This window comes from Emydura macquarii, unplaced genomic scaffold, assembly GCF_026122565.2.
Source record: "Emydura macquarii macquarii isolate MOO-44397 ecotype Brisbane River unplaced genomic scaffold, CSIRO-AGI_Emac_v2 contig_1043, whole genome shotgun sequence".
In the NCBI taxonomy this organism is placed as follows: domain Eukaryota; kingdom Metazoa; phylum Chordata; order Testudines; family Chelidae; genus Emydura; species Emydura macquarii.
In genome coordinates this window covers 1,713,509-1,726,451 of record NW_027131180.1, presented here as the reverse complement: position 1 = coordinate 1,726,451, position 12,943 = coordinate 1,713,509, and the positions used below count along the sequence as shown (strand labels likewise).

Sequence of the window (12,943 nt, the reverse complement as noted above, 5' to 3'; positions counted from 1 at the left end):
ATGACATATAGTACACTTCGTAGGTTAAAATAACATCTTCCTTAGTGACCCTAAAAATACTGTACTTTATGCCATTCACTAGGCCTCATGAGGAATATTCCCATCCTGACATATTACCCGTTATCTCTTATAGCTTCACTCATTTTAGACACTACAAGACACACATATCTTTATTAACCCAAATAGTTCCAGTGGGGAAAATATAACATGTTAATGGTCCTCCCCTGTCTGCTGGTGCAGATTGCTGTCTAACAAGGCAGTCAGACCACAGAAGTTATTTAATGGAGTTGTCTCTAACAGAAAGCAGAGTCAACGGTTCTATATCACAAAAGCATACCCCGTCCCACTCATTTCAGGCACACATCATCATCATCAACTTACACCTGAGCTTCACAGATGAATGCTGCTAACTTCTATATGTTTCACTATCTCTCCTCCAGTGTAAGAGTGAAAGGTACCCTATTTATACAAAAAAAATAGAAAACAATACGTGGCAGAAAACTAATTAAAATGGAGATGCTACAGGGCTTCATTATTTATTTAAGCAAATATTGATCTTTCTGAGAGGTACTATGGTACCATTTGGCCCAGCTACTAGCACACTACCATTTAACGTTGTACAACACTTCATTAAAATGGGATACCTTCCTGTCTACTTCAGAAAATGAGAAAAGCCTCATTGTTACCAGTTTTGGGAATTTGAAATAGTTAACCATATCCAATGTTCATTTTTTGACTAAGACCCTCTCCCTTTCCAAGGCGAAAAGGTTAACCCTGGGCTGGAGATAACTGTTTCTCCCAGGGCTGATCCTATGAGTGTAGAAGCAATAGCTCTCCCCCTGCTCCACCTGGCCTTCCCTGTTTTGCCCAGCTGCAGCTTGCTGCACCTCCTCACTATAAATACGAGGTGGTGTGGAAGCAGCAACTTCTATTTTCCCTTACTAACCACTAGTTGGTTGCTTTTGCTGTGGAGGGAAGGAGAAGCAAAGAACTCACTGGCTGCGCAGAACTGAGAGATGCTAGCAGCAGCAGTAGCAGCTCCTGCCCTAGCACTTAACAGGGATCTTCATATAAATCAAGCCCCAGCTACATTAAAAGGTGAATTTTGATCTATGAACCTCCAAGACAGCTGAGTTCCTCTGGGACAATGCAGATCACAAAACCCAGGACAAAGCATGTAATAACTGGAGACAAAGTATTCTTGGATGAGGGTTTTTGGCTGTGGAACAAACTTCCAGAGAATCCAGAGAGTCTGACCATATTTAGGAAATACTGCACAATCTTGCTCTTCAACACTCTCGCCCCAAAACACCCCCCTCACTCCCAGTTTCCACCACAGTCAGAATGACACAGCATTGACACCCCTTATACCCACACACCTCCCCCAATAAAATAAATAAATAAATAAATAAATAAATAAAATAAAACCCTGAAACAAACACTCTAAGCAGAAGCTTTTACCCAGAGAAAGGAGAAGGATCTGAGACTCCATGAAATCAACTAGGGATTTCATTATTGCTATCAGTTTTACATGGAAGGTGCTCAGATACTATGGTGACGGGTAGCAGTATAAAACCCTAGAGCTCACAAGGTTGTGGACCAATAGGAGAAGGACACAGAAGGCTTGCAGGGGCAGAAAGAAGCTAAATAGGACTGCAGCTTTGCAAGGGGAAAAGACGGCCTACAAGCCTCCCCCTCCACATCTTCTCAAAAATCCATAGATCTAGCTATACAATAAGCAGCTTTGTTTTAAAACGTTCTCTGTCTTTATTCCTGAAGAAATCCTTACAACAGGTTAAATCTATATAATCAAATTATTACTTATTACAGTACCCACTGTACCTACATGATCAAAAAGATACTGCTAGAATTCATTATTTGCGTCTTGCAGTGCAATGCTAGCCCATTGGGGGCCCTAAGCAGGAATATTCCCCCCATCCCCTCCCCACACACATAATAAAAAGCAAATAGGGGGCCCCCTTTGGCTGCTGGGGGTCCCAAGCAATTGCTTATTCTGCTTATGCCTAGCAGCGACTCTGGTATCCTATTTGTTATGGCAGCAGAGACTCTAATTGGTCCTCTTGTGGTCCATAGAAGGTAATTCTAGTCAATGAGCAAGAAGGGAGCATTCCCTCTGGCCAAGCCAGTAGGAGCTATGCTCCATTTGCCTCTGCAGAGTTACTGTTTATTTCTCTTACAGGCTAAACATTAAGATTAGTAATTCCACCTTCTCCCACAAAACCATTGGCCCTATGAAACTGAGAGAATACCCATGCAAAAGTAACTTTCAAATAGTAAACAAAGTAAACACCAAGTAGGCTTTTTATAGGCGGAAAGCAAATAAACTGTTCTGTCAAAAACAACTTTAGGTGCCCTTTGGCATCCAGTGGTGAAATCTGTGTCAAAATATACACAGCACAGATAAACTTTAGGCCTGAAGGAGAGTGGGTGGCCGTGACGTGATGCATAACTATCTAATTCTATTACCTCCAACCACAGTGAGTCAAATCTGAAAAGGCAGGACTTGTCCTTTGTGATTTAATCATGGATACATAATGCATTTTGCCTTTACCAATTAATAGGTTCATTGCGTGCAGCCTGCTTTAAAACAAAACAGGAGACCATTTGCTCCCAATAAGGATGCCTAAGTGTTCCAAAAGAAGCACCCCTGTAAAACGTGAACACACGCCAATGCACCCGGGTGATAAACTCTGGTTAAAAATAACAAAAATCACATGACAATGTCAATACAAAGGAAGAAAGGCTACATGACTCTTTTTGGAAATAAACACAATAATCCAATTAGAGATTCGTAGTGCAATGTTAACATGCTTTAACGAGGAAAAATGGAAAGGTTGCACACAATAACATTAATGTTCTAACAAGCCAACATGGGACAGGGAATTCAGCATCTTTAACTAACCACGATGTACCAGAGTAGAGTAGCAGAGCTGTTACACAAAATCATCCATTGCAGTGGCTCCTGCAGTGCCTACTGTGGACATGAAGCAGTGATTTAAAGACACAGGTACAACTCCTTAGCTGCCATACACCAGTGGAGCTCCAGAGAAGTCAACAGAGCGATGCCAATTTACACCAGTTGAAGATCTGACTGAGGGTGGTACGCAAAGCACTGAATTCCTAAACTGTGTGTAGTTGTTTGAACAACATTTTTCAAAAACACAGAGTAGGGGATTGTATTTGAAAATTATTTGATTTTGGTTTCTATATTTTTTTAATGGTGGGAATTAAAAACAAACAAAAACAAAAAGCCCCGAAGACAAAACTCCCAGCAATGAGATTTGACTCAAATGTAAATAGTTGTAAATGAGTTGTATTTATTACCCCAAAATTTAATAGAAATGATCCAACTTTAACACACATACACTTATCCAACAGATCATAACTACTTCAGATTCATTAGGATATATGACATAAAGTCAATAAATCTATAGTAACACTTTTAAAAGTCCATGTGGTACCATTCTAAAGAACCTATTACAAGGTAGAGGGTCATCTGAATCCAGATTGTCTCTAAAGGTAACACTGAACTGGGGGAACTGGGGGTTATTGTTCTCTCTCTCTGTACTCTCCCTGCTGGCCCTGAAAGAATAAATCTTGTCAGTTTCAATTTCTCTGACAACAATGGAGAAAGCAGGGGCAATGGTGCACAAATGCACCCACCATCTCAGCAAACGTAATGTTCCGAGGAAGTTTGTGTCACCACAACTCAGAAACTGAGATTCTGGAAGAAGGTTGGTAATAACATCCTGTCTTTCTGCTGGTTACTGCAGAGTACAAGGCCCATACTACAGACAGAACACTGTAGCCATAGCAACAATCAGTTCCCACTTCAAACTTTTCAACATCCTTCTTGATATTTTCTTTACATTTTTATATCCTCATGATTAATAATTCATGATGAGCACTTTGCTTCTCTAGCTAGTTATTAACTTCTCTGAAATAATTTCTCCCTTAGTAATTAGTTGCTTAAATTAAGAAAACCTCTGTTCCTAAAATTAAACACAAAACAAAAACAAAACAAAACAAAACAAAAACACCCCAACATAAACTTGTCAAGGAGACCTTTTCAAAAAGGAAACAATTTTGGAGACGGGGCTGGAAACAGAGAGAGGGGAGGGGAGAGAGTCCAGATTCTGGCCTGTTAATCTAAGGTGGTGTCCATTTATTATTGCTGTGTGGTTTTAAATACCATGGCAAAAAGCTTTGCATCTGAGCTTTAAACCTCCTAAGAACACAGGGTCCATAAGAAAGTCTCTAAGCAACCTCTAAGTGTCAGTGCTGCTATTCTTTTCCTTTCATAAATTGTGAAGATTTTGTCATCTTTTTTATTACTACCATTGAAAGCTCATTTGAAGGCCAAATCCCTGGGGTAAAAAAGTAGTTAGGGTAACATGTTTTGTCTTTGGGTGATGAAATTTAATCATGTAGTAAACTGCATCATACATCTTAAGTTTTGACTATTTAGCAGCCCAAAAGTTACCCTATTAACTGTACATTGTTGAAAGGTGCTGCAGATGAGTTGAAATGACAACTTACTTTAAAAAAATGGCACCAAGTCTAATTAATTTCTGCATAATAAACCAAAAGACAGATGCATATTACAGACTAGCTAGTATAAACTTAAAAACATAAAAAAGTGCAAAACTATTGACATCTGTCATGGAGAATAAAAAAAAATACATCCCTAATTCCAATACACAGCTGTACTGTTAAGTTGACAGTTGAATTGATATTTTTTGTCAGTGTTTTAATTTTGTCAATCTTCTTTACTCTTTCCCACCTCTCTGCCTCTACCACTTTCAGAGTCCTTATTCACTCCATCTTTGCGGACAGGCCCTCTACACATTTTGAGGGACCCAGGTTAGTGGCAAACATAATTCCTTCAAGAGACTGGCAGTTATCTGCCTTCTTCACCACTAGAGATAACTTAATTGAAGCATAACCTCATAACTAACTGATGCAGGAGGACCCTTTTGCTGGCCCTTCAAGAAGGCTGGTAAATGAACTTTGATAGCCAACATATGTTAAAAATCTCTATAAATGATGATGATGGATAGTTCATGAAACAGATAAGGGGTGGATTTGTCTGATCAGTGCATGCACCTGTGGGGATCAGGTTCCTCCTAAATCCTTGTTCTAGAGATTAATTTGGATTACTCTAACAAAAACACTGATCTCAAGAAGAGCTAATGTGCCATGCAAGAAGTGGTTACCCGTTTCAGGCTGATTTTTATGTAGATATCTTCTATGACATTCTTGTTTCATAAATTGTTTCTTGTACTTTTATCCTTCAAATTACATGTTAGAAAATGGTGAAGATCTGGTGAAAACATATTCTATTTAGTTGCTGGACTAATCACAAACTATTCAGCTGTCTTGTCAGGATTCTACAACCTACACACTGAGCACTTAGGGCCTGATCCTGCATTATTAAATTTAGTGTGAGTTTTGTTATTAACTTCAATACAAGCAGGTTCTCAACTGGAAAGCTCACCAAATGCACCCCAAAGGCACGTGTGTTAGTGGAGATGGAGAGTAAGTAGAAATGGAAAGAAAAGAGAAACAAAATCCATTAACATTTAAAACTAAAAATTACTAAAGGAATTAGTAATTCTGTGCTGTAACCATGGGTGTTCTGGAATCTAAGGTACATGACTCATCATTCTGTTATTAAAGAACTGTACAAAAAGCAGATCAGAAAGGTCATTTCAACTGCATCTGCAACAAGGGTAAATTGTTAAATTTTAAAAGAAAATTAAAGAGACTATACTTTTTTTAATTAAAGAGGAAAAGGTTTTCAATTTATAAGTTAATTAAACAGAAATCTTGAATAGTCACAGAGAATATTCAATACTTACTTTTATCTTCTTGGTTTTCTGCTGCTGCTTTCCCTTCTTCTTCCTCCTCATCTAACTTTTTCTGTTGTATGTCTTCCTGGTGATCAGAGGCACTAACTGAAAGGTTCTGACAGCAGTGGTTGAACCCACTATCCCGAGGCAGAGTAAAACTGCGGGGCTTGCCCCCATTCCCATTTAGCACTTGCTTTCTCTCACCCTCTACCAAGGGAAATGGACCATAGTGATCCTGTAGGTGGCACTTTTGAGTCGGAAGAGTTGACTGCCGCCTGTGTTCTGGAGAGATTACAACTGAGTCAGAGAACACTGAATCCTCAAGGGGTAATGTCTGAAGGTAGTGGAGTCCTGAGCTTGTCAGTGGCGTCTCTATTAAATCCTGCCAGGAACGTCGTTGACTGGCTGTTTTGCGTACAGGCGATTCAGTGGTGCTCCCTACTGCTTCTTGACGGAACTCTTCATGCGAAGACTGTGACTGTGAAGTTTCTGTAGATGAAAGTCGGCTGTGTTTTGGTTCCACATAAGGGCTTGCACAGCTCATCTACAAAATGAATATTAACATAGTTTTTAGATCAAAAATACATTCATATCCACTAATAATAAACACACAAGCATCGTATTATTACGATGGTCTCCACGCTAGTCATTAGGGCATGTATTATCAGACGAACTAGTTTTGTCTCCTATGGTCATATTTTGTCTCTGCATATAAATACATATATATGTAAATATACTGTACAACTTTAAAGGCTACAAGTCCAAAGTCCACTCAGTCCTACTTCTTGTTCAGCCAATCACTAAGACAAACAAGTTTGTTTACATTTACAGGAGATAATGCTGCCTGCTTCTTATGTAGAATATCACCTGAAAGTGAGAACAGGCATTCGCATGGCACTTTGTAACAAGCGTTGCAAGGCATTTACATGCCAGATATGCTAAACATTCATATGCCCCTTCGTGCTTCCGCCACCATTTCAGAGGACATGCTTCCATGCTGATGATGCTCGTTAAAAAAATATGTTAATTAAATTTATAACTGAACTCCTTGGAAGAGAATTGTGTGTGTCCTGCTCTGTGGTTTTACTTGCATTCTGCCCTATATTTCATGTTATGGCGATCTCGGATGAGAACCCAGCACTTGTTTGATTTAAGAACGCTTTCACTGCAGATTTGACAAAATGCAAAGAAGGTACCAATGTGAGATTTCTAAAGATAGTTACAGCACTCCACTCAAGGTTTAAGAATCGGAAGTGCAGGACGAGATGTGGAACATGCTTAAAAGAGGAACACTCTGATGCAGAAAGTACAGAATCCAAACCACCAAAAAAGAAAAATCAACCTTCTGTTGGTGGCAACTGACCCAGATGATGAAAATGAACATGTGTCAGTCCACACTGCTTTGGTTAGTTATTGAGCAGAATCTTTCATCAGCATAGAATGGTGGTCAACGTATGAAGTGGCATACGAATGTTTAGCATATCTGGCGCGTAAATACTTTGCAACACCGGCTACAAAAGTGCCATGCAAATGCCTGTTCTCACTTTCAGATGACATTGTAAATAAGAAGTGGGTAGCATTATCTCTCGTAAACTTAAACAAACATTTGTCTTAGCGATTGGCTGAACAAGAAGTAGGACTGAGTGGACTTGCAGACTCTAAAGTTTCACATCGTTTGTTTTTGAGTGCAGTTATGTAACAAAAAAAAAACTACATTTGTAAGTTGCACTTTCAGGATAAAGAGATTGCACTACTGTACTTGTATGAGGTGAAATGAAAAATACTATTTCTTTTATCTTTTTTATAGTGCGAATATTTGTAATAAAATATTAATATAAAGTGAGCACTGTACACTTTGTATTCTGTGTTGTAATAGAAATCAATATATTTTAAAATGTAAGAAAACATCCAAAATATTTATAATAAATTTAAATTGGTACTCTACTGATGTTTAACACTGAATTAAAACTGCCATTTATCATGATTAATCTTTTTAATCAAATTAACTCAAAACAAATTAATCTCTTAAATTAATTGTGATTAATTGACAGCCCTATTTTGTAGATATACACGTTTTCACAAACAAAACAACTGTATTCACTGTTTGTGTTAGGAAAGAGAACTTGTAAAAGTTAGATACCTAAGCTCTTCTGGAAACTAAGAATGCATTTTGCTACTTAAAAGGTTGTTTTATGTGTACAGTTGACAGCACAATCATTGTGTGTTCAGGAAGAATTTTTGAATGTTACTAAGGGTAATCTGGGTGCTACTTGAGTGAGTAGGCTCTGTTTTGTACAGTGAAATGGTCCTGTAAATGATGTCATAAAAGGGAATGGAAGGAATTCTATAACAAACTAACTTTGTCTGGTGAACAAAGATTTGTATCCTCACACAACCAGGATTTTGTACACATTGGTGGAGATAGCAGTGTTGGTTGTCCTCTTATTTCTAATTGTCACATGTAAAGGATGCTCCCCTAGGCCAGTTCTAGTGTTAGTAAACTGTGTTCTTTAATGAATGTTTTCAATAAAGTGGTGTGCTTGAAAGTAAAGTGCTATAACAGGTTTGGGTTTTTTTTTTAAATGGGAAGAGGATAAAAGCATCATCATCTATTTTTTTTTTAAATACAGTATTTCACAGAACTATAGCTATACAAATGTCATTCTTGTTGCCCTCCATGTCGCCTCAGGGTATTTACCAGCAGTAATTGTGTGTGTGTGTGTGTGGTGTTTGTTTATTTATTTGTAAGTCTTTGGCACAGCCGTCTTCTCTCCCTGATTCTCCTTCTCCTTGTAGAGAACACAAATTCTTTTCACTGCAGCTATGCAAAACTGGATTATTAAATCACAGCTTTATTTCCTGCCCCTTGACAAAATTACAGCCTTACAAATGACACTTATACATCCCAGTTTGCTGGTGCAAATCAATATTTTGTCTATTTTCTGGCTAGGGCTATTTCCTGACAACTAGTAATATAGGGGTTTTTGAAATTCAGAAAAACTACAAATTTTAAAAAGTACACAATCATCACTGATCTTAATTTTGATCAGAAACAGGTTGTGACTAAAAATGTGTTCTATGATCTATTTTTTACTTCCCTGGAGATGACTGAATGCAAACATTTTATCAGGTACTGAGATAACGAAAATTGTTCTTTTGAAAGGGTTTTATACTTATAGGTTTTTTTTAATAATTCAAGTAGGCAAAACTGATGTTTTATGCCAAATACATTTCCAAATAAGTAACTGCAGATGACTTACCGAAGGAGGTCGTGGGTACGTATCATATGGGGGTGGTGGACTGTCTTGTTTGGGTGTTAATGGAGTGTCTGCTTCTTCCTTATCACTCTCACTCCAGTAATCTAAAAAGTTTTATACATGTATTATGCCAAACACATTTCCAAATAAGTAACTGCAGATGACTTACCGAAGGAGGTCGTGGGTACGTATCATATGGGGGGGGTGGACTGTCTTGTTTGGGTGTTAATGGAGTGTCTGCTTCTTCCTTATCACTCTCACTCCAGTAATCTAAAAAGTTTTATACATGCCAGATTGAAAAATTACTAAAGTATTTTGATATATATGTATACCAAATTTCAAGAAAACCAATGCCAAGACAAGTCTCAGATACCACTGTGAGCTAAGCTCTGTCCACTGCTGATTTTATAAATGACAACCATAATAATTTAAAGTGTTATAATCTAAAGAAGAAACCTCAAAACATTTTTTGTAGTTCTAACCTACCACTTCATCTTCAGCAGACTACATATTAATCTAAAAGGTAACTGTGAATACAAACTCTGCAGTATATAAACTAAAAACTTAGCATTTGTACAAAATTCCCATAGTACTCTATAAAACTTCATCTCTACACAACATTACTACATCAACATTTGCCAAATAAAATAGGACAAAAATTGGCTGGACTCCACTGAAATTATATTTTAAGCAGAAAAAAAAAAAAAATCTAATTTGCAAGTATCCTTGAGTTATGAAACAACATCAACACTAACAAATTTAGCTAACAACATGATTTGTTCTTTCCATGAATTTCTCCCAGCTACCCAAGCTTTTTTGATGCGATTTCCTGTGGGAATCAGTTGTATGGAAGGTAAGACAGGAATCTCTCTCTGTCTTAGGTATGTTTGGAAGGTGCCTACTGCCTTATTATCCCAGCAAAAATATGAAGATGGTTACACAAACAATGGTTTATGTAAGAAAAATACCGTACTGATATTTGGAAAATATCTAAATGACTGATAAGATAAAAAGCCAAATTCAGCAAGTGCAATGGGCATGGAAGGCCTTAGGCCAAATTTAGTGGTGATGTAAATTGCACATTAGACTTAAATAGGCCATAAATTGGGGTCTAATTTGCACTAATTTGGTATTTGGTAGGTGGACAAAAGAGAAAAAGATATGATAAAAGACAGCCTGGGAGCATGTGTAATTCTGTGGACAAGCAATGATAGAAAGGTAAGGGAGGTGTCATTTAATTGTAAAAAGCTAAAGAATTATAATTTCTATGGTATCATCCTCTGTGGTGTGGCAGAGGCCCCCTGCTCTGGATCCTCCAGTTGCTGGAAGTTTTGATAATACAATATAATTGGAAATTAATCAACTTCGGTATCATTTGAAGTCCTTTCACCCACAAACACAATGGTATCAAACATGACAAACCTAAAAGAATTATGTAGATATATTTTTGAGAAAATGTTTAAAAAGAAAAAGTTACTCACATTGTGAAGTAACGATAGTTCTTCGAGATGGGTCCCTCTATTGGTGCTCCACTGTAGGTGTCCATGTGTCCCTGCACTGCTGATCAGAAAACTTTGGTAGCAGTGTTCATTAGGCCCGCTGCTACATCAGGAGGCTAACTACCCTCAGTTCCTTCTGTACTGCAGAGTCATTGATGAGATCTCCAAGGTAGAGGGGAGGAGGAGCATCCATAGGGACGCACATTTCAGAGAATCATCGTTACTGCACAAGATGAGTAACTTCTTCTTGTAGTGTCCCTATGGGTGCTCCCCTGTAGGTGTCTGCCGAGCAGTACCCCTTCTGGAGGGCCAGGACTTCGGAGTCGGGTCAGTTTCAGATGACAGTACTGTGGAGCTGAAGATGGCATCGGAGGCAGAGTGCCCAGTGATCACATAGTGTTCTGCAAAAATGTGGACTGACGCCCATGTCACCCACCGCTCTACAGATCTCTGAGATAGGGACATTCTTGAAGAAGGCAACGGATGAGGAGATTGACTTTGTGGAGTGTGTATGAATAGAGTCTGGAGGGGTCATGATGTGAACTTAGTAACACTGTCTGATAGAGTTCAAGACCCACTTAGAGAGCTGAAACCTGGACCATTTCTGCAGGTAAGTGTGTCATGTTGAGCATTTCCTACTGTGTAATAGAACCTCTTGTATCTCCTTTGAACAGAAGCTTTCTAGGTTTTGAAGCCCAGCAGAACCCATGCCTTGAGATGGAGAATATTCAAGTTGGGATGTAGGGTCCTTCTTTTGTTCTGTGAGAAGAGGTGAGGAATGGCTGGGAGAGAGATCAGTGGACATGTCATAAGCTGTGACAGGATGACATGAGCTCCATCCTTTTTTATTTTCAGCAGGACCTTCAACAACAGGGGAAATGGAGGAAAGGTATAGAGAAGATCCTTGTCCCAAGGAAAGAGGAGAACATCATCCAGTGAATGCTGTCCCATCCCTGCTCTGAAGCAGTAGCATGGATATTTCTTGTTCATGTGAGTGGTGAATAGGTCTGTGGATTGTGTCCCCCATCATCTGAATAGGTCGTGAAGTACTGTTGGGTCTATCTCCCACTTGTGATCATGTAGGATTTTGCAACTGAGACTGTTTGCTATTGAGTTTTGGGTGCCCGGCAGGTAAGCCGCAGACAGTGTAATGTTGTGAGAGATGCACCGATTTCATAACCTCATCAAATTCCGCACATGGGGGTGTGGGGAAGCTTGCTCCTATCTGTCAGTTGATGTAGTGCATACAGGCTATGTTGTCTGTTAGGACCTTTGTGTGTGATCCTGTGATGAGTGAGAGGAAGTGGGTGCATGCATTGCTGACCATTTCTACTTGAGGATATTGATGTGGAGGATATCTCCACGGCAACCATTTGCCTTGTGCCGTAAGACCATTTAGATGCACACCCCACACTATGAGTGGTGGTGTGGGGCAACAGTGGTGCTATTTGCGAGAAGGGGATCCCTTTACAAACGTTGGATGGGTCCTTCCACCAGGTGTTTTTGATCCTTGTGGGTAGTGACAGAGGTTTGTCCAGCCTCTCGTTTGGTCTATAAACTGAGCTGAATCATATTTGGAGGCACCCATGTGAAGCCTGGCATGTGGTATCACTGCTGTGCCCACTGCCATATGTCCCAAGATTTGGAGGCAGAGCCTGGCTGGTATTTGTGGGCTGCTTTAACTGTGACCATGGACAAGAAACTGTGTTTAAGTAAAAGGGCTTTTTCAATGTTGGCCCCTATGAATTTCAGGCATTGCACTGGAGTGAGGGTTGACTTCTGGGTGTTGATCTGTAGACCCAGTGCTGTAAACAAGAGTATTGTAGTATTGGTGACTTGGTGAGCCTCTCAAAGAGATCGGGCTCTTAGGAAATAATTGTCCAGATATGGGCAGATCATTATCTCTTGAGAGTGTAAATGAACAGCTATCACTGAGAGAACCTTGGAAAATACTCTTGGGGCTGATGATAGCCTGAAGGGGAACACTCTTTATTGGTAGTTGTCATGTGCCAGAGTGAATCTGAGGAATTGTCTGTGAGCTGGTAGGATTGAGATGTGAAAACATGTGTTCTGGAGGTCAATGGCCAAAAACCAGTCTCCCTGTTCCAATGATGGAATGATCATTGATAAGGTGACCATCTTGAATTTTTGAGCCTTGACAAACCTGTTGAGAGCTCTGACGTCTAGTCTCCAACATCCCTTCTTTTTGGGTGCCAGAAAATAACGAGAGTAGAACTCCTTGCCCTGTAGATATTGAGGTTCTATGGCTCCTAACTGGAGGAGGCGATCTATTTATTGGTGTAGTAAACTCTTA

The 12,943-nt window shown here is 39.3% G+C and overlaps 1 protein-coding gene across 2 annotated transcripts in view; it reads right to left on the bottom strand.

The window, feature by feature from the left end:
- CNKSR2 (connector enhancer of kinase suppressor of Ras 2) overlaps positions 1 to 12,943 on the bottom strand; it is a 330,096-nt gene that overhangs the window by 52,890 nt on the left and 264,263 nt on the right. For both annotated transcript variants that reach the window (XM_067545020.1, XM_067545021.1), the window contains 2 exons: positions 9,300 to 9,400; positions 5,883 to 6,417 (listed from right to left, as the gene is read on the bottom strand). In XM_067545020.1, the coding sequence (XP_067401121.1) occupies positions 5,883 to 6,417; positions 9,300 to 9,400 (636 nt within the window). The remainder of the gene's footprint in view (positions 1 to 5,882; positions 6,418 to 9,299; positions 9,401 to 12,943) is intronic.